General features: G+C 48.9%; 3 protein-coding genes across 4 annotated transcripts in view; 2 read left to right on the plus strand and 1 right to left on the minus strand.

The window, feature by feature from the left end:
• The window catches only part of LOC137150572 (zinc finger protein 585A-like), a 240,549-nt gene that overhangs the window by 157,539 nt on the left and 56,654 nt on the right, over positions 1-26,356 (minus strand). The gene's annotated exons all lie outside the window — the stretch shown is intronic.
• The window catches only part of LOC137150576 (zinc finger protein 777-like), a 111,706-nt gene that overhangs the window by 65,772 nt on the left and 19,578 nt on the right, over positions 1-26,356 (plus strand). The window contains exon 1 of one of the 2 annotated variants that reach the window (XM_067544533.1): positions 1,281-1,299. The exons of the other annotated variant lie outside the window; for it this stretch is intronic. The gene's annotated coding sequence lies outside the window, so the exon portion shown is untranslated. Of the gene's footprint in view, positions 1-1,280; positions 1,300-26,356 lie in introns of those variants that run through there. 2 annotated transcript variants of the gene reach the window in all.
• LOC137150594 (zinc finger protein 777-like) lies at positions 1,276-24,314 on the plus strand. Its single transcript, XM_067544555.1, has 8 exons — positions 1,276-1,299; positions 6,527-6,928; positions 10,274-10,400; positions 11,426-11,539; positions 11,730-11,843; positions 12,129-12,242; positions 21,813-21,926; positions 22,885-24,314. The coding sequence occupies exons 1-8, from the start codon at positions 1,276-1,278 to the stop codon at positions 23,976-23,978; spliced, it is 2,103 nt and encodes a 700-aa protein (XP_067400656.1). The 3' UTR covers positions 23,979-24,314.

A 26,356-nucleotide genomic window follows, 5' to 3' on the forward strand; every position in this document is an offset into this window, starting at 1 on the left:
AGTTGACTGGGTGCCCCCGGGCTGCGGGTGCTGTGTGGATGCGGATAGACATAAAAAATAGACTGCGGATCGCGGGTCATAAGAATGGCCACACTGGGTCAGACCAATGGTCCATCTAGTCCCGTATCCTGTCTTCCACAGTGGACGATGCCAGGTGCGTCCAAAGGAATGAATAGAATAGGTCATCATCCAGTGATGGTGACCTGTTCTAGTCGGATACAAGTTGATTCGGGAGGATGCAGATTCACAGTTCTGAATCGGTGCTGGGCTGTAGATATCAGGAAAAGCTTTCCCACGATAAGGGTGGTTAAGCCCTGGAATAGGCTCCGAAGGGAGCTCACGGTGTCCCCATCATTGGACGCTTTTAAAAACAAGTCGGACAAACACCGGACAGGGCTGGTCTAGATTTACTCGGTCCTGCCCCAGCGCAGGGGGCCGGGGCTGGATGACTCCTTGAGGTCTTTCGTAGCCCTACGTCTCTATGACGCTCTGCTGGTCCTGGTGAAGGGACGCGCCGGCCATCCTGCTGCGGCCCACTGTTGCCCCCCGAGTCTCCCCCCAGGGAGAGGCTCCTGGTAGGGGTGTGCCTGAGCGCAGGGCGGCTGGTGGGAGTAACTCAGGGGAAGGACTCAGCAAAGGGGGTGCGGGCAGGGGGCTGGGTGGGCCCGGTGGGGGTCTCCCTGCAGAGCAGAGGGGGTCGGGGCACGGGGCTGGCAGAGCCTGCGGGGGAAGCCGGGCCCTGCCCGGGGTGGGGGGAGGCAGGAACCGCCTCTGCCCAGGAGGACAAGCCTCAGGGGCCGCACGACAGCTGGGCCTGTGGTAGGGGGAGCTGGGGTGGGAGGCGGCCGGGGGGAGAAGCGGCAGAGCGGGAGGCGCGGCTGAGGGGAGCGGGGCAGGCCCCCCACCCGGCCCGGCCTTGCCTTGCCCGCGCCGCCATCCCCCCGCCGCCCGGGGCCGCTGCGGCCCCGCTCCCCGCCCGGCCCGGCCCCCCAAGCCCCGCTGCCGCCAGCGAGGCCGAGGCTCCCCCCCGGCCCGGCCCGGTTCGGCTCGGCTCGGCTCGGCCCCTGGCGAGGAGGGACTGGCGGGATCTGCCCGGCCCGGAGCGGGAGCCGAGCTCGGGCCCGTTGGGATCCAGCCGCGCGCGCGGCCCGGCTCGGCCACTCCCGCCCCCAGCAGAGCCCGGGCCGGGGAGCCGCTCGGCGCCGCCGTGAGGGGCGAGCTCCGGATCCTCCCGCCCGGCCGGCCGGGCTCCGGCTGCGCGCCGAACAAAGGGCCATGGCCGAGCGGGCCGCTGCCCAGGTAAGGGCCGGGCCGGGCGGGGGCTGGAAACCCCCTGGCGGGGCCGGGGCCGGGGCCGGGGCCGGGGCCGGTCGGAGCTGGGGAGGCTGCGGGGCAGCCCGGGGCGGGGGATAGCGGCGGGTAACCAGGTAACCAGGCAGCCCGGCTGCTCCTCGCCGAGCTCCCTGCTCCGTGTCCGGGTCAGTCCCTCGCTCATCAGCACCTGCGGCCTCCCCGCCGGGGTGTGCAGGGCTCCCCGGGCTCGCCTTCGTGCTGCAGGCAGGAGCCCGGCCCAGCCCAGCCCGGCCCGATGGGCCTTTCTGGCCTCGTGGGCTGCGAGTCTCTCCCGGTGTCTCCCCACATCTGACACAGGCGGGGATGGTCTCTGTGCCCAGCCCTGGTCCTGCAGGTGCCCGTGCGGAGCCCCACTCCATGTAGTGAGCGTGCCAGGGCCCGCCGCACAGAGCCCCACTGAATTCACCTGGAGCGTCACACAGGTAGACGCTGACGCAGAATCGGGGCCTTAACCTGTCTTTGCTTGTTCTGCTGTCCTTTAAACCCGCCCTGAGGGGTTAAATGTGGATTTAAAACAAACCTTTCTAAAGCACAAGTCCAGCAAACGCCGGTGGGGATTGTAGAGGACAGATCAACCGCCAGACAGATCTGGATCATGTAACTTAGAAATGGGAAAGGCCAATAAAATCATCTCGTCTGTCCCCAAACCCGGGTCTTTGAGCGGCCTCATTCTCCGTCTCCCAAGCCACGGCGCTCCCACCGTTTTTTCCCGGGAGACTGTTCCACAGACGAACAGACTGTTGTTTTCCACAAATGCAATAAAGCCACTCCGTATTAAGAAAGAAAACGTTCTGTGTTATATAGAATTTTAAAGAATTGTTTCCATGCGTAGCAGAGGTGGATGCAAAGTTCTCTGGGGGGAGGTACAAACTAATGCCATGGAAATTGTATTCAGTACTGTGATTACATTTTGATTCTCTGTCTAAACTGTGCTTTTTGTTCATCTTATTAAACTCAACACACTCTGGATCGGGCATTTCTTACTCACATGAGAAATCCTGAGGCCTCCTCCCGTTGTCAGTGGGAGCAGTCACAGGTGGAAGGGCCTTGTTTTTGTCAGGCAAAGAGAATTGAATTGAAAAAGCATCAGCATTGCTTTTGAAAGTAAAGCTCCATCTCCCGCAAGGGGCCGAGCGCTAAGAGTTGCTGAGCTGCTCTTGCTGCCCTTGAAGTTTGTGATTTGGCTCAGAGTTTATGTTTGGTTCATTTGAAGTATAAAGTAACATTTGCTGAACATTTGTCAGAATTTACAAGTGCTATTTTGACCCCCAGATAATTCCATATTGTTCCACAAATGCAACAGAAACCTTTTACATAAGAATAGCCATTATAGGTCAGAAAAATGGACCAATCTAGTCCAGTATCCTGTCTTCTGCCTGTGGCCGGTGCCAGATGCTGCAGGGGGAAAGAACAGAACAGACAATTATCGAGTGACCCATCCCCTGTCATCCGGTCCCAGCTTCTGGCATAAAAAGGTTTAGGGACACTCAGAGCATGGGATTGCGTCCCTGAGCATCTTGGACCTATCCTCCATGACCTTATCTCATTCTTTTTTTGAATCCAGTTCTACTTTTAGTCTTCACAGCAACCTCTGGCAATGAGTTCACAGGTTGACTGTGCATTGTGTGAAGAAGTACTTCCTTTTGTTTCTTTTAGGCCCACTGTTTATTAATTTCATTGGGTGACCCCTGGTTCTTGTGTTATGTGAAGGGGTAAATAACGCTTCCTTACTCACTTTCTCCACACCATATTCATGATTTTATTGCCCTCTGACATATCCCCCCCTTAGTCTTCTCTTTTTTAAACTGTACTGTCCCAGTCTGTTTAATCTCTCCTCATATGGAAGCTGTTCCATGCCCCTAATCATTTTAGTTGCCTGTTTCCAGACCTTTTCCAATTCCAATATACCTTTTTTGAGATGGGGTGACCAGATCTCCATGCAGTATTCAAAGTGTGGGTGGCATTTATGGTATTTTCTGTCTTATTATCTATCCCTTTCCTAATGGTTCCTCACATTGTTGGCCTTTTTGACTGATGCTGCACATCAGATGTTTTCAGAGAACTATCCACCATGACTAAGGTTAAGATTCTGTCATGGGTATTTTTAGCACAAGTCAGGGACAGGTCGCAGGCAATAAACAAAAATTCATGGAAGCCCGTAACCTGTTCCTGGCTTTTACTAATAATACCCTGGGACGGGGGGCACTGAGAGTGCTGCTGGGGCTTGCAGCTGCTCCAGCCCCGCTGCTGCTATGGTGGGAGGGGTTGACAGTGGCTGCTTCAACCCTGGGGTGCAGATCCAACCCAGCCACTGCTCTGAGGGCTGGGCTTACTGCTTCAGCGCCTGTGGGGGCCGGCCAATCAGCTGTTGTGCGGCAGCCCAGGGGGAGACTGGCCAACGATCAGCTGTTTGGTGTGGGGCGGGGGCTGGTGAGTGAGCTATTTGGGGGTGGGTGGGCTGGTTGCTGGTCCGCTGATCGGGGTCCCAAGAGCTGGCTGCTGCTCAGTTGATCGGGGGGCCAGGAAGCCACTGCTCTGGCATGGGCTGACAGCTGCTCCAGCCCTGCCCCAGAAGAATTCCCAGAGGTCCTGGAAAATCACAGAATCTGTGACCTCCCTGACAGAATCATATCCTTGACGATGACACCAAGATCTTTCTTGAATGGTAACAGCTAATTTAGACCCCGTCATTTTGTATGTATAGTTGGGATTACGTTTTTCAGTGTGGATGACTTTGCATTTATCACCATTGAATGTCATCTGCCGTTTTGTTGCCCAGTTACCCACTTTTGTGAGATCCCTTTGTAACTCTTCGCAGCCTGCTTTGGACTTAACTCTCTTGAGTAATTTTGTATCTTCTGCAAGCTTTGCCACCTCACTCTTTACCCCTTTTTCCAGATCATTTATGAATATGTTGAACAGCACTGGTCCCAGGGACAGGGACCCTGCTATTTATCTCTCTTCACTGCGAACACTGACCATTTATTCCTACCCTTTGTTTCCTATCATTTAACCAGTTACTGATCCATGTGAGGATCTTCCATCTTAGCCCATGACTGCTTACTTTGCAGAAGGGCCTTTGATGAGTGACCTTGTCAAAGGCTTTCTGAAATTCCAAGTACATGGTATCCAGTAGATCACCCTGGTCCACATGTCTGATGACCCCCTCAAAGAATTCTAGTATATTGGTGAGGTGTGATTTCCCTTTGCAAAAGCTGTGTTGACTTTTCCCCCCAACAAATCACATTCATCTATATGTCTGATAATTCTGTTCTTTACCATAGTTTCAACCAGTCTGCCTGGTACTCACGCTAGGCTTACTGTCCTGTAATTGCCAGGATCGCCTCTGGAGCCTTTTTAAAAAATTGGCATTTCATTAGCTAAACTCCAGTCATCTGATACAGAGGCTGGTTTAAGTGGTAGGTTACATATTGCAGTTCTGTACTTTCATATTTGAGTTCCTTCATATTTGAGTTGCATCCGACAAAGTGGGTTTCTGCCCACGAAAATTTATGGCCAAATAAATTTGTTAGTCTTTAAGGTGCCACAGGACTCTGCTGTTTTTCAGAATTCTTGGGTGAATTGCATCTGGTTCTGATGACTTACTGCTCTTTAATATATCAATTCGTTCCCAAACCTTCTCTATTATAGACACTTGAATCTGGGGCAGTTCTTCAGATTTGTCTCAAAATGGCTCAGGTGTGGGACTCTCCCTCACATTCTCTGCAGTGAAGACTGATGCAAAGAATTCATTTAGCTTCTCTGCAATGGCCTTTTCTTCCTTGACTGCTCCTTTAGCACCTCGATTGTCTAGTGGTCCCACTGATTGTTTGCCAAGCTGCCTGCTTCTGATGTACTTAAAAGGGAAGTTATGAGTGAACATTCCTTTCAAGGAAAAGACTTATGGGGCAATAGACACTGAATTAAATGCATGTTCATAGCTAATAGCCAGCAGTGTGCCCTGGTTGCCAAGAAGGCTAATAGCATATTGGGCTATATTAGTAGGAGCATTGCCAGCAGATCGCGGGAAGTGATTATTCCCCTCTATTCTGCACTGGTGAGGCCACTTTTGGAGTATTGTGTCCAGTTTTGGGCCCCCCACTACAGGAAGGATGTGGAGAAGTTGGAGAGAGTCCAGCGGAGGGCAACAAAAATGATTAGGGGGCTGGAGCACAAGACTTATGAGGAGAGGCTGAGGGAACTAGGCTTGTTTAGCCTGCAGAAGAGAAGAATGAGGGGAGATTTGATAGCAGCCTTTAACTATCTGAAAGGGGGTTCCAGAGAGGATGGAGCTAGGCTGTTCTCAGTGGTGGTAGACGACAGAACAAGGAGCAACGGTCTCAAGTTGCAGTTGGGGAAGTCTAGGTTGGACATTAGGAAAAACCTTTTCCCTAGGAGGGTGGTGAAGCACTGGAATGGGTTACCTAGGGAGGTGGTGGGGTCAGTGTCTTCTGATGAAAGACACCGTGGAAATGTCAGAGGTTAATACAGAGGGATTCTTTTTTCAGTATCAGGAGTACACCTTTCAGTGATGGGACGTTAGGCCTGAGTTACGAGACAGTATCAGTGGTAACATTTTGTAGCTGCATATTATGACTCTTGCCAGAGAAATTGCTTCTGGATATGTGCGTCAGGTGCATTACGAACCAACATAAACGGAATATTTTGAAATAAAAAGCAAAGTCATCAGCATAGGAGAAATACTACGTCTGGCTGGGGTAGGAAAAGAAGCAGTTACCAGTACAAAGGAGAAAAAAGAAAAAGAATTGCTTAAGAGACATTTTGGAAGTGGAAGTTGTGCAAAGCTGATTAAAAGAACCTGATCTCATTAACACCTAAGGCCCCTTTACGCTTCCTTAATGTTGTAAAGGGGCGTTACTGAAAATGAGGATCAAATTTAGAAAAACGTGCTGGTTGTCTGTGCAATGCAGCTATCAAGCTTCAGCCCAGTTGAAACTGTTGATTATAAAACTAGCAAATTAGTTGTATAATAGTGTGAACAAGCTTTTTATGGTCACATCTGGAATGTGACCCTATAAAAATAAACATCCTGCCATAGAAAGTGCTGAGCAGCCTGTTGTGTGCAATTCTTGCACCGTTTCTCTTTGTCACTGCGTGTGCGAGATGGTAATGGGACCCCCAACTTCATCTCAGTTTCTCTTCTTGTGAACAGGATCAGGCGTGCGACATGGAGTCCCAGCAGTGGACATCTTTCCATCCCCCTACTCTTCCTCAGCAAACTTCCGCAAAGGAGTCCAAGCCAAACAATGCAGAGGTTTCGCTTTGGACTGTTCTAGCTGCAATTCAAGCGGTGGAAAAGAAGGTTGATTCTCATGCCGCACGGTTACTGAACCTGGAGCGTCGAACAGTGACGACAGAGAAGAAATATTTTGACTGTGAGAAAACGGTGGTGGATTTTGGTAACCAAATGGAGAGTAAATTGGCCGTGCTGGGAACTCTGATCCAGGAGTACGGGATACTGCAGAGGAGGCTGGAGAACATGGAAAACCTGCTGAAAAACAGGAACTTCTGGATCCTGAGGCTCCCCCCAGGCAGCAAGGGGGAAATCCCCAAGGTAACGACTTAGCTAATAATATTCAAGAACTGTAGTAAAGCAGTTTTCATTATATCTCTGATTATTACCACCCTGACTCTAACATTCCCATACTCCTTTGTGCCTGTAATTTTGTGTGCATGGCTTGTTGGCAGCGAAGAATTTTCTTGGAAAGTCTAGTGTTAAACGGGCACTTTGGCTTTTGAGAGATGAACATTTTCGAAAGGTTTCACTCTTCAAAGAGTCTTTATTTGTGTAAGTTGATACCACGTACAACTTGGTCTAGAAACTCCTTGTGTGTTCATTTTCCTCAGTGCGATCTAGTGCAATGTATTATATCATTTTAGAAGGCTGAATGAATCTGAAAGCACCATGTTGTGTCTGTGGACTTTGTAATCTTTTTGGTCTTGCCAAGTTTATAAACTCCACAGCAGCAGTTTGTGGAATTTGTAAGTGCTACAAACCAAATACCTTTGAGTTACGTTGGTCAGAGCTCTGCAAAGATGGCCAGTGCAGTCTGCATTCCTGAGGCTAAATAGTTTGCTTCAAGGAATTTGGAAGCTTTATTAAATGTATAAATTGTTATTGAGGTTTGTGCTGTGATGTTACACGTTCACTCAGACCTGTCAGCTTCTCTCCACCTCTCACTAAATATTGAATAGAGAGCTGCAGTGGGAACTCTAATAACTGCCCTTTCATTACTTTTACAAAATCTTGACTGCTGTGGAGTGTCATAAATAAAACTGAATTCATCGGATAAATGAACAAACAGGCCCTTTACCGTTGTATTGTATCTGATCACAAGCGATCAGATGCACAAATCATTACGCACACTGAGCAGTACCTTCATCGACCAGTAGTCCCACTGAGGTCAGGAGAGCTACTCCTGAAGTAAGGGCTTGTCTACATGGGGAAGTTACTGCAAAATATATGGTGTGAATACAAAGCACAATATCTGTTTCATTCTGGCTCCCCATGTGGACACTCTTAGGGCTTGTCTAACTACAAAATTAGGTCAACTTAAGTTAGGTCGTCCTAATATTGGCTAGACGTATTTAGTCTATAGAAGAGAAAAGTGAGAAGGGATTTGAGAGCAGCCTTTAACTACCTGAAGGGGGTTCCAGGGAGGATGGAGCTAGGCTGCTCTCAGTGGTGGCAGACGACAGAACAAGGAGCAACGGTCTCAAATTGCAGTTGGGGAGGTCTAGGTTGGGTATTAGGAAAAGTTTTTTCACTAGGAGGGTGGTGAAGCACTGGAATGGGTTACCTAGGGAGGTGGTGGAATCTCTATCCTTAGAGGTTTTTAAGGCCTGGCTTGACAAAGCCCTGGCTGGGATGCTTTAGTCAGGGTTGGTCCTGCTTTGAGCAGAGGGTTGGACTCGATGATCTCCTGCGGTCCCTTCCAATCCTCATCTTCTATGATTCTATGACCTACAGCCACTGCAGCAACGAAATCGGCTGTTGGTGTCCACCCTAGGGTGGATTGATTTAAATCAAGGCAATTTAAATCATTGATTTAAATCACCAAGAGAAAATAATTGATTTAAATCAAGTTTCCCACTGATACTTCTTCATGTATTTCTTAAACAATGGTGCAAATCTGATCACTAAAACATGTTAATTTACAACTCAATACAGCATTTTACAACATCTAGGAGGGTACACGTTGTGTAATTTTTTAGATAACTTGATTTTTATTAATTTAGGAAATAGCACGTAACACTCATTACCTGTGTCAAGCTGCAGATGCAGCAGCAGTACATTAGGAATGGTAAGCACTAAATCACACACACAAACACAATAGCACTTATATTTTATTAAACTGAATCTTAAATGTTGCATAAATGTTTCACATTTGCAATTGCAGCAGTCTCCTGAGTTGCCGGCTGACAGCTGTCCTTAAAACCACCCCCCCCCCCTTTTTTTTTTTAATTAATTCTAACAGACAAGTCATCACAAAACTAAATGTACGCTGTCCTTAAAACTTCTACAACCCACTCTCATCTTCCCCACTCCCACTGTCATTTTTATTCATAGACTGAAACAGAAATATGAGTTTTCCTGCTTTTTCAACTCCCAGTCGATTTCTTAGCTTTGAGTGAATAGTACCAAACGATGAAAATATTCTCTCTGTGCCTGAAGTAAAATAGGGAATAGACTTATGGCATTACCATTATGGTCTGTGGGCATGATGGTCCAAAATAAGGGGCATGTATTATGTAGTATAAAATAAGAAAATGACACCAGTGGCAAATGGCAACTCTAGATTTCTCTTTCTGCAGCTTTCTGTACCGTATACTTGGGTGATAGATTCTAAACCTAGTTAACTAATTAAACAAGCCATAAGGATTAGCTAAGCTAAACTTTTTTTTTCTAGCAACATCCAACATAGCAAACAGATTGGGTATTTACTTGCTAAATCACACTTATGCAAAAAGACATGGAGAGAGTCTTGAAGAATGATGCATTGTAAAGTTTATTTAAGTTACTAACCAGTTATTTAAGTTAAAATTAAAGTTAAAATAAGTTAAAATTATTTAAGTTACTAACCAGTTGATCCACGTTGTTCTTCAGAAATAGCCACATCTTCATCCACATAATTTTCTCCCAATAAGCAGTTTTCATTATGATGTTTCATTTTTGCAACTAGGCCCTGCATCTCCTTCTTGCACTGCTTACACTTGACACTTTTCTTTTTTTATCCAGGGAAGTAATTTCTTCAAAATATTCCCCGATAGGGTCTCTCTTATGCCCAGAAGCCATGACAGTTTTTCTGTGGCAAAAGTGTAGGGGAATATAGGAAGCAGTGTGTGTACTGAATAATGTCTTCCCTTTTTCTTTCCAGTCCACTCCACTGTTCCTTTCTACTCTGCCTCTGTCCTTTATCTCTCTATCTTTAAGACAGTGTCTTAACTAACTCCTCTGCCTTGCTTGGCCCAGCTCCACCACCACATAAGCACAGAACGACAACAATCCCATCCAGTCACCTGGGAGCTGGTGTGGAATAGCTGCTCCGCACTAGCTCTTCTGGGCCTTCTCCCTGTGTAGACAAGCTCTACGATGCTGCTCAGTGTGAATGAGGGTGGCATTCATAGTGGGCCTCCCAGTAAAGGAGTTTTCTCTAGAGCTTCCCACTTGTTCCTCTCATCATGTTCGTGCCTGAATTCCAGGCATTCGGAGGGTAAGCATTGTGTGTGTACAGTACCTGCACTCTTTTGGAAGCTGTAAAAATAAATCATCATAATGGGAAATGTTCTTGTCCCCCGCTCCCCCGTCTTTAATACTAAAGAGGATGAAAGGGGCAGTTGATTTTATGGCCCTGGGATACTATACAAGGTGCTGACTCTTTAAGTTCTGTGCTTCCAGGTCCCAGTGGCATTTGAAAACGACTCAGTTTACTTCTCTGAGCAAGAATGGGAGAACTTAGATGAATGGCAGAAAGAGCTCTACAAGAATGTGATGAATGGGAATTACGAATCCCTGATTTCGCTAGGTAAATATCGGTTCTCACTCATTTAGTAGATATTCTGTGATCTCAGATTTTCTTGGGCCAGCTCCCGTACCGGGCTATTGTCTGCAACTTGGATTTCCACTTGCCATAGAATCTTTGTGATGAGTCAACACGTTTTTCACTGTTACCGATACCAGTCTAGAATGAAAGACATGCCGTGGCGACCTGGTCCCTCCATCTCCAGTGCCTTCTGGCTGTGGATAATGGTTGCAATTACTTGAAAGTATGCATCCAGAAAGCTGCTGTATTCCGTGTGTGGTGCTGATATAAAATCTCCTACAAAACAGGGTTCCAGAGGAAGAGGCCGGGGTTACACTACCAGAGGCAGAGAATTATTGGGTAGGGAATACGTAGAGGCATCATTGTAGCTAGAGGAAGGCATGATCACGTGTTGTCGGTGTAGTACACAAGCACCATTGATTATGGAGTTGTTGACTTGATGGTCTGTAGCTGAACTGTGTATTGGAGATACCCGGGCGGCTGGAAACCTCACAAGTTTTGGTGGGAACAGGTTGGATTAAAGGCAGTGGGCAGATGAGACAAGGGGCCAGATGGGGAAAGCTCAATCAAGGGGCGTGGTCGATGGACAAATCAGCTGAAGGATTGTGATGGGATCTGGTGCTTGTAATTCACCCTTTGGCTCGAACATAGGAAACTAATAAACCAAGCGGGTTTTTATTCTGGTCTCAGGAACTGCAAACGCAAAATAACGATTGCTCACCCCCTAGACAGCCTCTGACTTGGATGGGTCTTTGGCCTGTCTGCAGGTCAATAACTAGGGAAGTCGTGTAATACTTACACAGTGCCTGAAAGATATCAGTCTCCCTCTGCCTGGAGAACTCTGAGCCTGCTTCAGGCAGTCCAGCTCCTCCCTCACCAGGCATTTGTTTTTATAGGAGCTTCATTCCTGTTACGCACCACTTCCAGCAGTGACGGGGTGCCTTAAATCTCTCACTACTCAGTGCAACATGGAGCCAGGGAACGCTGATCTATTTTTCCATCAATAGACTATGCACTCTCCAAACCTGACCTTCTGGCGCGAATTGAACGAGGGGAAACACCCTGTGATGGGGAGGAGGGGGATGCAGAGGAGAGAGAAATCCCTGCAGAGCCCAGCCCAGGTAAATTCTTAATCTTTTCCTTATTTTAGGGCTCTCTGTGGTGTCATCACCATAGTATCTAAGCAGGAACAAAGGTGTTTGTGAGCTGCTGTAGATACAGCTTATCCGCTCTGGCCGAGCGACTTGTTAGCCGGTAAAGCATAGAGATGTTAGCACAACATAACGGGATTGATTTTTTCCCCATGAACAGAATCATTGGTATATACACATGATGGGACCTGTCAGAGTGAAGGCGAGGAAGAGCCGTGCGTCACGGGCCAGGAGAACTCGGAGGAAAGAGAGACCCCTGCTGAACCTCGAGTCGGTGAGTGCTCTGCCGAAACAAGCAGTGCTTTTGTAGACACCTTCTAGAAAGGAGGCTGCCACAGACGGCTTGGAGTGAGAGGTAAGAGAGAGGCCCCTGCTTTAGAGAGGTGGGGAAAGCTCTTATGAAAGGGCGAGAGGGAATAGAAGACGCAGGAAGAGAGGTCTTGTGTAAAAGCCACACAGCTTGGTTTTAGTAAGGGAGGGACAGAAGGATGCTGCGATGGGGCAAAGGGGGTTCACAGAAGAAAGTCAACGTGCTCCTGTTTTCTCTTTCCATTGATAGAGTGCGCATTTTCCCAGCCCCGCTCTGTGTCCCGGGTAAAGAGGGAGGAAGAGCTGTGTGGCGAGGATCAGGGGGCCTTGGAGCAAATGGAAATATTCACAGAGCCCAGCACCGGTGAGTTATAATCAGTCTTGCAAAATGCCGTGCGGTCTGAGGTGGAGTGGAGAACTGATGCCATCCTGGGACTTCCCCAGGGGGAAGGAGTCCTGTGGAGGGGGAGCTGGCAGTGCTCTTGGCAGGCTAGTGAGAGGAAAGTGGCTGTGGCAGGAGAGAGGGGGTGAGGGTCCAGGCCGGTCTGAGCACAAGGGGACGGGGGAAGAGAGGGTTAAAGGCCAGAGCTGAGCACAGAAATTCCCCCTAATGGCAAGAAAGTTCCAGAAACATGTGGCAGCTTAAATAATGGAGTAACCCATCCTTGAAATAAAACAGGCGTGGCTCCTGGTCTCCCACCCTCCCTCCTTGGGCAGCAGATGCTCTGGCAGTGACACCATGTGGGGGAGACAAAGGACAGGCAGGAAGGGCCCCTAAGATGAACTAAGACAAGACCAGTCCATCGGCCGGGAGAGGGGCTCCCTGGTCACCTGGTGAGTGCGGTGGGCCCCTGTTCAGCTTCCAGCTGACAGTTCTGTGCCAACCAGGAGTATGGCCATTTAATCTGTCAGTCCAACAAAGGAGCTGCCCCCTGCATGGGGTCTCATAAGCCCTGCCCACACTCCCTGCCATCGTCTCCAGGCATCCAGATGGAGCGGAGCTGCTGACTCCGTCTCTGAGCAGGGTTGGGTGTCTGTCCGTGAGGAGGGGACGGGGAATCCCACAGCTCTAGTGGGCTCCATGCCCCAGATGCCAGGCCTGAGGACCTGACCGTTAATGCTCATAAATCAGCCTCGACAGACCAGATCACTTTGCGTGCTGTTCCCATGATTCCTCCCACCGTATCGCTATAACACTGGCACTGATGTGTGTAGAAACAAGAGCGGGGTTCCACGGCCAGTCTCACCACAGCTGTGTAGAGAGGGACGAGGCCCTCTCTGCCCGGGGGGGAGATGTCTGTGTATGTACTGCCCCGAACTGCCCTGGCTCTTTTTGCCACCCGCGTTGCAGTAAAAGCTCTTACCTAACTAACAGTCGGTTCCCACCCCGCAGGTCATGTCCTGCTTTTGAGCTTTCTCCCCTTTCTGAGTACGCATGTCTCAGGTTCTTTCTCCCTCGATGTGCTAATTGTGTTTTCTAGGTTGCATTTCCTTTTGTTATTTCTTATCCACATTGTTATCCTCTCTTGGTCGTTCCTCTGCCTTCTTTGGTGTTTGTAACATGGCCAGTTTAATAACCGTTGCAAATCTCATTCATATGCCATTGACTCCTCCTTCCAGTCATCGGTAAAGACGTAGAATAAGACTGATCCCTGCGTTGCCCAGTTGGACTCCTCCCCCTGAGCTGATAAACTGTTATTTATCGATACTCTTTGTTTACTGCCCTTGGCTGGTTTTTGGTCCATATGACAGTGCTCAGAGCCTGTTGTAATGAAATGCTGAGAATTACATGGCTGGATGATGTGGCCTGGTCTCGCTGGAGCGAGTCCTGGGCAGGATTAGCATGTCAGGGTTTTGGGAAGATGATATAGCCAGCTTTGAGAGGAGAAGTGACGAAAGAACTGTGGCAAATGTACTGATGTTGAAACCTTCTCTGTGACCTTATCTATCGTAATGGGATCCTTGCACTCAAACAGTGGTCGTCCTGCCCGGGAATAGGAAACAATTAGCAGGCGCCTGTTTCTTCTTCTAAGAAGATGTCTGCACAGTACTCCCAAGGGAACGATGGGAAAGGTGTATGCCTAGAATCCAAAGAGTGTTTTTTAAATGGGCCCGCTCCCTTTGAAGAATGAGATATGCTGACCCATTTGTATAGCAGAGGAAGCAGGAACACAGACTGTTTTAGCAAAGGAAGCTTAATGAAAGAGGCTGTGATACGGCGGTAGCCTTGGGAAGGTGGTGGTTCCGTGGGGAATGCCTCATGAATGAGGTCTCCACACCTACAGGAATCCACATCAAGGATTCTAAAGAGGCTGTGACCCACGGGGGTTTTGAGGATGGACAGAGGGACTCCTCCGTGGAGCACTGCACCTGAGGGAGAGAACAGAGGCAAGGGGCATGTTTTTGAGAGCCAGCTGGAGAGAGACTGGCTGAAAGGACAAGCAGCGATGACTGACAAGGCTATGAGAGAGCTTTATCACGGAAGGCTACAGCTACCGATTTTTACCCTTTTCTGTTGGTCTCCTCGCCTGCTCTAGCGTGGCTAATCTCAGTTGTCGCTAGACGAGGTGAAATCAAAATGTTTCTGTGCTTTTCTCTGTTTCTACTTCTCTCCTTTTCAGAGCGAGTCTCTTGTTGAAATGCTGCTGTCACTCAGTTGATGTGGGGGTACGGATGCTGCCTGTATGTCTCAGAGGTGGAGGAAGAGAAATAGGTTGGGGTCTCTGGCTCCAGGGTCATAAAAAGAGCTTTTGGCCGAACTGTGGTCTGGTCTTGCCATGATAGCACCACAGACAGACAGACAGACAGACAGCCCGCCGCCATCTATAGTAGTCAGGCTCAGTGAGCCTGGGTTGCAGGCAGGAATGAGGAGTCCAGCAGCGGCAGGGACAATGTTAGGAGGATATTTTTAAAAACTGGTTTAAACATATATCCAGTGTATCCAGCAAAATGCAGGGACAGCCCTTCCCAAAGGGTGAAACTCACCCAGTGCAGGAGGTCTCCGAGCATCCCTTAAAGCGCAATCCTACTCTGCAGCCGTGTGCGAACAAGACCCCTTCTTACTTAGTGGTCTCTTAGGTTTACTCATTCCTGGCTGCTGGCACTAGAAATTAAAATAAGCTGTTCCTACTGAAAGCCAATAGCGCTAAAAGGGGGTGAGCTGGATTCCTCATGCGTCAGTAGCAGAATTGTACGTTAGGTTCCAGTGATCAGGCCAGTCAGTTGTGCCCGAGCAGACCCACTGAAGGCAATGGAAGTTGGAAAGGTGTCCCTAAAGACCCGGACCGGCCTGCAGAATCTTTGTGATTCGTGGTGAGGTGCGGTAAGGAAGAATCTCGTCTTGACTCTCATACCCCAGGCTGAGTTTGCAGAGCCTGTAGCCAGAGGGACCCACTGTCGGGTTTGTAAATTAAACACAACTGAGACGGAGCAACCGAGAGGCAGCGGAGATGGAAACGCTTGATGCTGTCTTTATTGCTGCTTTCCCAGGTAGGGCTGCACTTTAAGTGCTGTGTGAAGGGTTTAAGTGCGTTGGGCAAGTCTTCTGAACTGGGGGGAATTACAGCCAGTGAAATGCATTTTTTTCCCTTGAAACCTGCAGGAAAAGAGGAAAAATGTAGCTTCTTCACCCTTGAATCTGCAGTGGCCTTGGTAACAGACTAGTATTTCCAAGCACTGAAGCAGGAAAAAAAGATTTTGAGGTCATTCTTTCCAAGGGGAGCCGAGCGCTCAGCACTGCTGGAAAATCTGTCTTTTCACCCTGTCCTCTAAACAACAAACACACAGGGCTGGTCTAGCTCGTTTGCTTGGGAGAAACCGAATTGAATGGGGATTTTATTATGAATTGGGAAGGATTTTACAGGTTTCCTTTATCCCAAGCAGACAAAATAAATTTCTCTGTAATTTTTTTTTTTTATTCCAGCAGATAATGGAGTCATGTTCAAAACTGAGCTGCAGGATCCTGGGGACCATCTCAAAAACTTGCACCTGCAAAGGATGCTATCTGGAACATCTGAAGATATTGCGTTCCAGAGTCCCAATGAGGGAGTGCATTCAGATAGTCCACACAGCTCCATAATGCAGCAAAGAAACCACGCAAAGGACCGGTCAGTAGGGTCAGTTCCTGGGGAAGGAAGCATCAAGGAAAGCAATGCTGTAACTTTTTATCAGCGAAACTGCCCAGGTGAGAGACCACACCTGTGTGCTGACTGTGGGAAAGGCTTTAGGCTGAAGAAGAGCCTCACGATTCACCAGAGAAGTCACGTGAAGCTGGGATGCTACGAACATACAGAGTGTGAGAAAAGCTTTGTGTACAAACAACACTTGACGATGCACCAGAGAATCCACCCGGGAGGGGCCGCGTACAGCTCCGTGGAGTGTGAGGAAAGCTTCAAACAGAATCACAACCTGAAATCCCACCCCCGAATCCAGACAGCAGACAAGCCTTACAGTGCCACTAAATGCATGAAAAGCTTCAACCTCAAATCAACATACAGGCAGCACCAGAAGAACCACATGCGAGAGAGACCCTATAAATGTAACAAGTGCCAGGAGTGCTTCTCTCAGAAGAAAACCCTCATCACACATCAGAGAATGCACACAGGGAGGAGCGGAGGTTCGTTAATGTGTACGTACTGCGGGAAAAACTTCAGTCACCCCTCGGATCTGATTAGACACCAGAGGATCCACACAGGGGAGCGACCCTACCAATGCACCGAGTGCACAAAAAGCTTTACGCAAAAGCAGCATCTGCTCCAACACCAAAAAATCCACACACGCGAGAGGAACCGTGTAAATGTGCAAAACATGAGAGAGGCTTTGCTAGACAACATCTTCTTCTAGCTCACACAGCGCTCACGCCGTTCTGCAGCCCTGTCCGAGCCCACGAAGAGCAGAAGCTGTCTCCGTGTGCTGATTGCTCTAGACACGCAAAAGAAACATTTTATCGGCAAAGTACGTACACTGTAGAGTTGGGTCTGCTCCCACTTGGTGTTGCTGGAAGCTGGAGTGGTGGTGCGTCGTGGTATCTTGGAGCTAACTTGAAAATACTTTTAACGTAAAATGTTCCAAGTTTTTTAAAAAAGTGACTGGAATCCGTTAATTGACATGATAACGAAACAGGTTTCTCGGGAATGTCTGCTCTTCGTCTGGAATTCGCAATACGTAAGCTGCTCCCCTCAATGGCAGCCTGCGATCGCCAGGTCCATAAGTTAGTCGTGTCTTGTTACGTGCTTAAACCGGTTTACAGTTACTAGAAGTAGACACACACTGGAGTGACACCCTTGCTGACAGTCTCTGTGCAGCTGCCAGGATTGTAAGGCAATGGGAGTTGGCTGTTGGAGGTCGGGCAGGGATGAGGCATATGATCAGGGCAGACTGAGGAAGTTTGCATGGCAGCTGCCAGGGAAGGTTTCCTAGAACTAGCCATCCAACTCCGTCCCAGGCGCTTAAACTCTGCGTGCCATAATTAAAACGTTTGGGCCAAATTCTTTCTAAATGACACTCTACATTTGGGGTAACCCCACTGAAGACTCTGGAGTAATTCCAGACTTACGCTGCAGTAACTGTGATCAGAATTTGGACCATGATTTATCACATCACATTGACAGGAGAGAGAGAGCATTCGCAAGGTTTCCTTTAAGACACAAACAATTGAATAGAAAAACAATTTGTTAGTAGGAGACAGTACTTTCACTACACTCAAGCGCTTGCTTAATTTCATAGTGCAGTGAGTTTCTATCTTGATTGCCCCCCTGAGGTCCCGTCCAATCCTAATCTTCTATGATTCTTTTTCCCAGTAGCTGTCTGTATCGTAATATTTTTATTTATTTATTGTTTCCTTTCTGTGCAGCTCATGGAGTGTCTGCTCCTCTTATCTTCCTCTCAGTTCCTTCACTCTCATTTTTGGGGATCAAGTCTTGTCATGCTCCAGGACCGTTAAATAAATGTTACCAAGCTGTTCACGTTTCTTTGGCACATTGCCTAAATGTTTAGGTCCCAGCTACACGGGGGCTAACACTGCTACCTGAGGTGGTTTTAAACATGTTTTATCTGGTCACTAGGCAGATCCACAACATGTTAATCCAGAGTTAGAAACAATATTGTCCTCTCCTAGGTTCCAGGGTAGGTCTGTAGGTGGTGTCTGGTTGTTAGGACTGTGGCCCCTCATGGAGGTGCAGAGCTGTTCCACAGACTCAGTCTGGCAGCAAGACCCAGTGGGTCTCATTTGCTCCATGTGGGAACATAAGAGACTGTGTGGGCCTTTGAGGAAGAGAGTGCTGGAGGGAGAGACAAGGGGACCTGGAGGGAGAAACCTCAGTAAAGCTTCTCAAGAGAGAGATTGGCTTGTGATTGAGTTTGGGGGCTGAGTAAGGTCTTTGTTGAGAACAGTCCAGCCTTAGGGCTTTGTTCGGTCATGTAAATAAAGGCAAACTCCAGAAGGTGGCTGAGTTTGGACAGTGACTATTATGGGGCATGGAGTGGGGACCCCACCCATTTACAGGGCTTTTCCCCACTGCCTACCTGAAAACCGGCTTAACCCAGTTTGGGCCCATCCACAATCTGGCCAAGATGGGTTTAACCAAATGAACCTGAGTAGAGTTTTTTTTTTTATACAGTTCATGACTGTTCATGTCCTGGTGCAGCTGGGAGTTTGCATTTAATATACTGTGTTGGCTTTTTAGTTGAGAAGTTTATTAGACCCTTTTCCCGCATTGGTGAATTCTTTGGTTTCACAGTGGTTCTGAGGTTTGCGATCAGGTCTCTTGTTTGTCTGTATTCAGTTTTCGAAGTGTAATAAATCCATCAGTGTGTCAAATTGCTGCATACTGGCCATCCCTGAGCCACCTTACGGCAGCAGGGCTAGAACCCAGATCTTCCAGAAACACAGCATTTAGCAACATAGGGCCTTGGTACGTGGATTAACACTGCTCACGTTCTCCACTGCACGTAGACTAGCCAGTTCTTTAGTCTCTGTCTGTGTTTTTTTAAATTATTCCACGTCACCCCCTTATTTCCCTTTTAAACTTCTACTGTTTAGACTGTGAGTCCTCGGGGACAGGGAACCTGTCCCTGTCTCTGTTTGTAAAGTGCCGGGTAAATTCCCGATAGTAGGTGCTTGATTTTTAATAATAATAAAATTAAGCTTGAACCAACTACTGACGCTTTGAAGTTCTGGATTTTTTCAAAATGTTTCTTTTCTGTTATGTCCATCTTGTTGTGGGTTCTGGACAAAGTCCTAGCTGTGATACCAGCTCTGCATGGTACTGGGGTGCGGGCTAGGGAAGAGCTGCACTGTACATCACCACTGAGCATATAACTTAAGGAATACATGGTGTCTTCTTGGCCTTTTTCCTTAACGCCCACATGCCTCATCTCAAAGACTTAATTCTGCTGCTAAGAGCAAAACCTAAAGTCGGGGACGTTCTTGTGATGCTTCGTTCTTTTACTGGAGGAGAAGTCACAGGTGAGTGAAACTCCACCCCAAATCAGGAAGACCTGATTTAAAAAAATACAGCGGTTGAATTTGAAAGAAGAGTCCTTGTGTGCGTGCATATCCCGTACTAGCTACGGACAGGACCGTGCCCATGCAAACGCCAGACAACTTTCTAAACTTGGCATGTGAACAAGAAGCCACTAAATAACTAGGGATCCAGTGCTGATTTTCCTGTCTGACCATGCAGTCCAAGCAAACAGATCCTCCTGGCAGTAAAATGAGCCTTCAGCGTGCAAGCTTCATTACTGAATGGCTGACTACTTATTGCAAGGAGTTCACAGACACTCCAAGATAACTGCTGGATAAGACACAGGAGGCAGAGACTCTTAATTACCACTCAGAAACTGGAAAAAAAAAGTTCAGATGTTTGATTTCCCCATGATTGGAACATGCCCTCCTACAGTAATCATCTCTGTAGGTTGAGATTATTCCTGTAGCCTGCACAAATTCTAATTTCATTTATAAACATGGCAATTACCATAGCTGACTTCTGGCTGTTTCAGTGTCTCTTAGAAAAAGACAACAACAAGCACAGCAGTAAAGTCCCAGAACTTTTCCCTCTCTTCTCTATTGAGTCTTTATTAGCCTGCCCATCAGGGCCAGTGCAGAATTGTTCTTTGTGGTGTATTTTTTAGTGTTTTAATTCTTCATTGTTATGAAACGTATTTCAGAGCATTAATGAGAGAAAAGTTAATTGGTTGACTGTTATGGTCTCTACTGTCTGTGTCTGTCTCCTCCTAAATATTTTCCCTACAGACAACACACACACACAGTACCTTAGAAATATGGTAGGTAGAAAAAAGCAGATGGACAATAACTACATTTTGATTAGGAGATTTTTAATTTAAATGATTTCTGTTTAAGCCTCATGAGCATTAAAAAAGTCAGTTGATTCTATTTGGTGTACATTCTCCATTCCCTAATGCTGCCTTAGATATTAAAGGTGGACTTCTGGTTGATAAAAGGTGAGATGTGCTTCACTTCCCCAAGTTCTGTTACTCTACAAAGTTTGGGAGCTAATATATATTTATTTTCATTGTTACGGGCATTCTTGAGATTCATGCTTCAGGACTGATCTCAGACGGGAGTCAGGAAGACATATCACTTAGCGATGCAGTATTGACCAAGTAGCATCTAGAAAATACTCTTGGCTGAGGCAGACACCAGGTAAAATGGGATTAGTGGCCAGTTCCCATGTTGGTGCTACGCTTCCTGTTTAGAAGCCAGTTTAAAAAGAGGGCCAATTTCTCTTCCTTCCCTGTCCTTTCTGACAGATGGACGCAGATGGGGGGTGAAGGGGGGGGGGGGGGAAACAGGAGCAACAACAGGACATGGGTCAGAGGAACTGTTCTTTCAACATTATTAAATACCCTAGAAACCCTGCCCGTCTGAAAATGTTTTCCTCCAGCTCCTGGCCTCCCCTATGGCTCTCTTGGTGGATGGTCTCAAGCGGTGTTGCCTGCAGGTCCCTTATTTTCTCCGTAGCAGGAAGTGACCAACCGGAAATGTCTTTCATCTGCAAAGGACTGAGTGTTATTGTAATGGGGCTGGCTCAGATGCTGCTGGCAAACTGCAGTCAGAGGCCCCTGAGTGCCCACCTGATTAGAAACCAGCTGAAATGCCTGTGCGCGGGTTCTGTGAGCTGCCCGGCCCTGCGTGCTGTGCCGATAGTGCCGGGGGGAACTGGGATGCTGCCGCCTCTTTTGCAATCCTGTCTGGAGCACATCATGGGTGTCCCCCCATCATCCCGTTTGACACCTTCAGCTGCTAAATCTCTGATTTCTTCTCTATGTGTCTGTATTGGTCATGGACCATGCTCCCATCTTCCTTTGGCCCTCGGCTGCCCTCACATAAAATGGTGGTGGTGGCGGGGGGGATGAAGGTGGCACGCTGACTCTGCAGCCAGCACACCCAGACTTTCTTAAAGCAGTTGGCTTTGATTTCGTTCCTGGAGCAGATCTGGTCTCGAAGCACCTCTCTGGGCTCTCGGCAGGTTTGGAAACAGGAAAGTTGCCTAGGGAAGCTGCTGTTATAAAGCTTTGTCACGATTGCTGTGTCGGTCACGGATGTAAAAAACACCCCCTGGGCTGACATAGCTACACTGGCAAAACCTCCAGGGTAGATGAAACTAAGGAGTGTTTTGATGGGCAAATGTCACTGGGGCGGTGATGTTACCATGCCGACGGGAAAACTGCTGCCCTACACTAAGGGTCCTCAGCTGTGCTGGCGAGGGGGTCATGGTGGAGACGAGGTCTTAATGCTTGTTTGTATATCAGCTGTCCGGTCCCTTGGTGTCCTGAGACCCTGACTGGACAAACCCATCTCCCACCGGACGTTTCATTTTCCTCTGGCTAAAACCATTTGGTTTTAGACGCCGTGTATCACTCTTGGCAGTGAATGTCAATCAAAGGTAACGGCCCCCGATGTCTCTTTCCATAGACTTTGCAATTTCCCAACCTGACATTTTGTCCTGGATTGTACAAGAGGAAAAACCACGCGTCAGGAATCCAGGAGACTTGGAGGAGCAAGAGATCCCGACAGAGCCTGGCACAGGTGAGTTGTGCGTGCCAGTGAGCGCAGGGAAAGGCTGCGCCCTGCGGAGGTGGGGGCAGCAGCTCTTGCCCAAGCAGAGAATTGACAGCACAGGAAATGATGGGCAAAGAGAGAGAAAGGGTCTGGGGGTGGGGGAAGGGCGAAGCTCATGCATTGGAGGGGTCGATAAGCACGCAAGTCATCTTGCAGACTTGCTGCACGGGACCGGATGAAAGGAGGCTGTAGTCTGGGGTTTAAGGTCAGCAGGGGCCGGTATAATCAATTAGTTTGACCTCCTCAGAACACAGGTCATTGAATCCCACCCAGCGACTCCAGCACTGAGCCCAGTACCGTGGGCGGGGGAGAAGGCGAGCTGGGGTTACAGCTGGCTGTAGGCTCAGGATAACTGGCAGACACCCGATGGTGAGGTCCAAGAAAGAGAAGAGGGAGAGAAGAATGTGGCAGGTAGATAGAGGCAGCAGAAGCAAGCGCCTGACCTTCCTCCAGCCCTCCATCCAAAGTGAAGGCCAGGCGGTGACGGCTGAGGGCGCAGGTGGCTCTGAATGAGGACAGGAGGGAGGGAAGCGGCGCTCCCCTTGGTCCCCATTGCTGTTGGCACTGCCATTGTCTTCTGAGCACTCCAGCGCCTCTCCACCTTTTGTCTCTACATCACCTCGGAAATCCTTCCCTCTCTCCCTCCTTCGCCCCCCACCTGCACCTGTAACCTTTGTCCCTGCCTTGAGCCGCCTCCTGCCTTGATGGCTGACCACCTCCTCTCTGGCTGGGCTTTCCGATGAGCTGCGTGTGCTCAGCAGCTCTGAAAATCAGGCCTCTCTTAGGTAGAGGCGTAAATATGGATTTAGGGTCGTGAGTTTACGTTCCAAGGTTTGAAAACTTTGGGGCATGCAGGGGCAGGGCAGCTGACAAGTAACAGAAATTAATAACAAGGTTTAAACAAAATCTCTCTTCTCCTATCTAGCGGATTACGGGATCCTGATCAAAACTGAGCACGAGGGATGTCCTGCCGTCCCGGAAGCAGGCGGCACAGTAACGGGAACGACTGAGGAGGACGTTCTGCAGAGTCCCGAGGAGGGCTGGTGCGGTGCAGCGTCGCAGATGAAGCAGCACACAGGGAGGAGGGAACCAGCTCAGCTTGAAAGATGTTTCAGCACCAACAAGCTGGCCACTCACCCGAGAAAGCCCGCCAAAGACAGGCCTAACAAGTGTGCTGAGTGCGGGAAAGGCTTCAGGCTAAAGAAAAGCCTTATCGTTCATCAGAGGACCCACCCCGGAGCAGAACCCTATGAACATGCGAAATGTGCCAAGAGCCTGAGTCACAAACCGCAATGCCTGCTGCCTCAGAGAGGCCCTGCCAGAGAGGGAGCCGGCGTTTTGCCGGCCGACCAGCAAAGCCTGGCACAGATGCTCAGTCTCCAATCTGACCCAGCAAGAGGCACATGCTGTCCGAGCACGGAGTGTGACAGCAACTTCGGTCCTAAATCCAGCGTTAGCAGCCCTCCTCTCCTGCAGGTAGGGGAGAGGCTGTACATGTGCAGAGAGTGCAAGAAAAGCTTTGGGCTGCAGGTCAATCTCCTCATACACCAGAGAACTCATGCGGAGAAGGGCCAAGGGCCCCTGATCTGTACGTACTGTAAGAAATGCTTCAGCCGTTCTTCTCACCTCATCAGACACCAGATGAGCCACACGGGGGAGAGACCCTATAAATGTCCAGAGTGTGAGAAGAGTTTCACAGACAAATCCAAGCTCACCAACCACTACAGGATCCACACCGGGGAGCGGCCCTATCGCTGCAGTGAGTGCGGCAAGAGCTTCAGCCGCACGCACCATCTCCTGAAGCACCAGCAGGTCCACACGGGTGAGAAGCCGTATCACTGCACGCAGTGCCTGAAACGCTTCTCGCAGAAGCACCATCTCCTGGGGCACCAGCGCGTCCACACGGGGGAGCGACCCTTCCAGTGCACGGAGTGCGTCAAAAACTTTACGCGGAAGCAGCACCTCCGCGAGCATTGGCGAGTCCACTTGAGAGAGACCCTGAGTGCGCCGACGCTTTAGACACCGGCGGACTCTGAAACGTCCCCTGGGAGCAAAGGATCAGCTGAGGGCCTGAGTGTAAGAGCAGGCTACTCCGTGGAGAATGTGTTGGCAGTGGGGGGAGACTTATAGGCTGCTTTCTCTTTACAGTGAAAGCATTGTGAGCACAGAAGAAGGAAACGGAGAAGAAATGAAATCCTGATCTCGCAGGCACTCCATTCTACTTGCCTTCAATGGGAGCTGTATGCAAGGGCAAGCAGTCGTGGACCCTTAACCTGCAGTGAAATGTTTGCTTGTGTGCTGGAACTCTTATAAAGCATTTCTTTGGAAACTCTTGATATTGTTATGACGGAGTAATTTTGTTTATTTGGTGATTTCATATTGATTTTTTAAAGGCTCCTTGTGTTTTATAGTGCATATATGGGAATCATTTAATGCTTATGAAAATGCAGTCATCTCTGGGGTGGAGCACGGTGGCCATCTGGCCTCACCATTATTACGTAAATTAAAGGCAATGCCCAAGACTTTGGAATGAACCCCCGCGAGAGCTAAGGACTATTATAAATCTCACCACGCTCTGCTCTAACGCTTTGTCTACACAGCCCGGCAGTTTGGACTGTTGTAGTGTGGGGTGCTGTGATTGTCCCATGTAGCCCCTACGAGTGGGAATGGAAAGTGACCTGGTTCACATTTAATGTGGTTCACTTCTGTTCATGTGAGCTAGGTGCCTTGTTAGTTCTCACTTGGAGGGTCTACACAGGGCAGGTAGAGTGCAACAGTCTAGAGTGCACTGCAGTGTGCATCCCGGTCATGAGACCCGCCGGGCCGTGTCAATGTGCCTGAAGTGCAAGGTGCAGTTCTTAGACCTTGCCTTCTTTAACGTAAACACACAGCTGCAGGTGTGTGAAAATCCCAAACTGGACACTCCACTGGGGAGAGTCTGAGAGAACAAACGTCCCGGGTGTTAGTCGCGTTGTTTGATGCCCTGCTGGAAGGTGCTCCAGTGCTGTAGGGGGATATGGTGTGAGAACTTGCAGAGAACAGACTGTAGCACCCAAAGTAAAACTACAAGCGCTATGGCTATATAATGCCTGCAGTCCCCTGGCTTTTCTGGGCGGGCAGGCCTTCCAGTCAGCATTGCCCGGGTCAGTTCTGCTCAGCTGGTAATGGTCACAGCCTGTTTGTATGCCACAGAAAATCATTGTGCAATCAGGAGAGCACCAATTGTGGCACTGTCAAGCAGTTGCTGGAAGGGGCAAGTGAAGGCTGGAAAGCAGCTCACTGGGGATGTGAAGCCGCCTCAGCCATTTCTCTGCCTCCTTGTGAAGTGTGAGGGCCAGTAGCTGACTTCACGTGCACCATCCCGGCCTGTGTGAGTCCTGCCATGCTGTGAGCAGCAACGGCTGCCACCATCACAAGTGGGCATGTTTGCGTCTCCGCAACTGCTCGGGGCCCTGAGTCACTTGCAGCTTAGGAAGAGGGGGTGGCAGGAAAGATTATTCTGCCCTCAGGCATGGCTGTGGCTGGCTGGGCTTGGGCAGTGCCCTCACCACACAGGCGTGCCCTGGGGTTAGTATTTAGCACGGTTCACTTCTGCAGGCATCCGTTGGGTCGGGAATATTCAGCTATTCCATTGCTCTCATTTTACTGCCATGTTGGGGCCAATGAGAAGAACCTGGTGTATTCTCTGAAGTGATCATCCAGTGAGCCAACCTGTTGCCCATTCCCAGCTTCTGGCAAACACAGGTTAGGGACACTTCAGAGCATGGTGTTGCATCCCTGCCCACCCTGGCAAATAGCCATTGATGGACCTATCCTCCAGGAACTTACCTAATTCTTTTTTGTACCCTGTTATAGTTTTGGCCTTCACAACATCCTCTGGCAGGGAGTTCCACAGGTTGACTACATGATGTGTAAAGAAATATTTCCTTTTGCTCCTTTTAAACCTGCTGCCTATTAACTTCATTGGATGACGCCTAGTTCTTGTGTTATGAGAAGGAGTAAATAACACTTCCTTATTTACTTTCTCCACACCAGTCATGATTTTATAGACCTCTGTTATATCCCCCCTTAGTCGTCTCTTTTCCAAGGTGAACAGTTCCTGTCTTATTAATCTCTCCTCGTATGGAAGCTGTGCCATCCCCCTAATCATTTTAGTTGCCCTTTTCTGTACGTGTGTCATTTTCCTAGCAGGACCTGTGAGTGGTCCAGCCTTATTCCTCACTAGGTGACATCCTCTGCATGCCTCAATTCCTTTCCTTTCCTAGGCAGGGTCAGCTTCCGCTCTTTTCATTTTTTGATTCTCTTCCCAGAAGGAACTGGTAACAATACACAAGCTTATTTTATAGGCCAGCTCCATGGCTCAGGGGCCTGGCCATGGATTTGGGAGTTGTTTTACT

This window comes from Emydura macquarii, unplaced genomic scaffold (genome assembly GCF_026122565.2).
Source record: "Emydura macquarii macquarii isolate MOO-44397 ecotype Brisbane River unplaced genomic scaffold, CSIRO-AGI_Emac_v2 contig_973, whole genome shotgun sequence".
NCBI lineage: Eukaryota > Metazoa > Chordata > Testudines > Chelidae > Emydura > Emydura macquarii.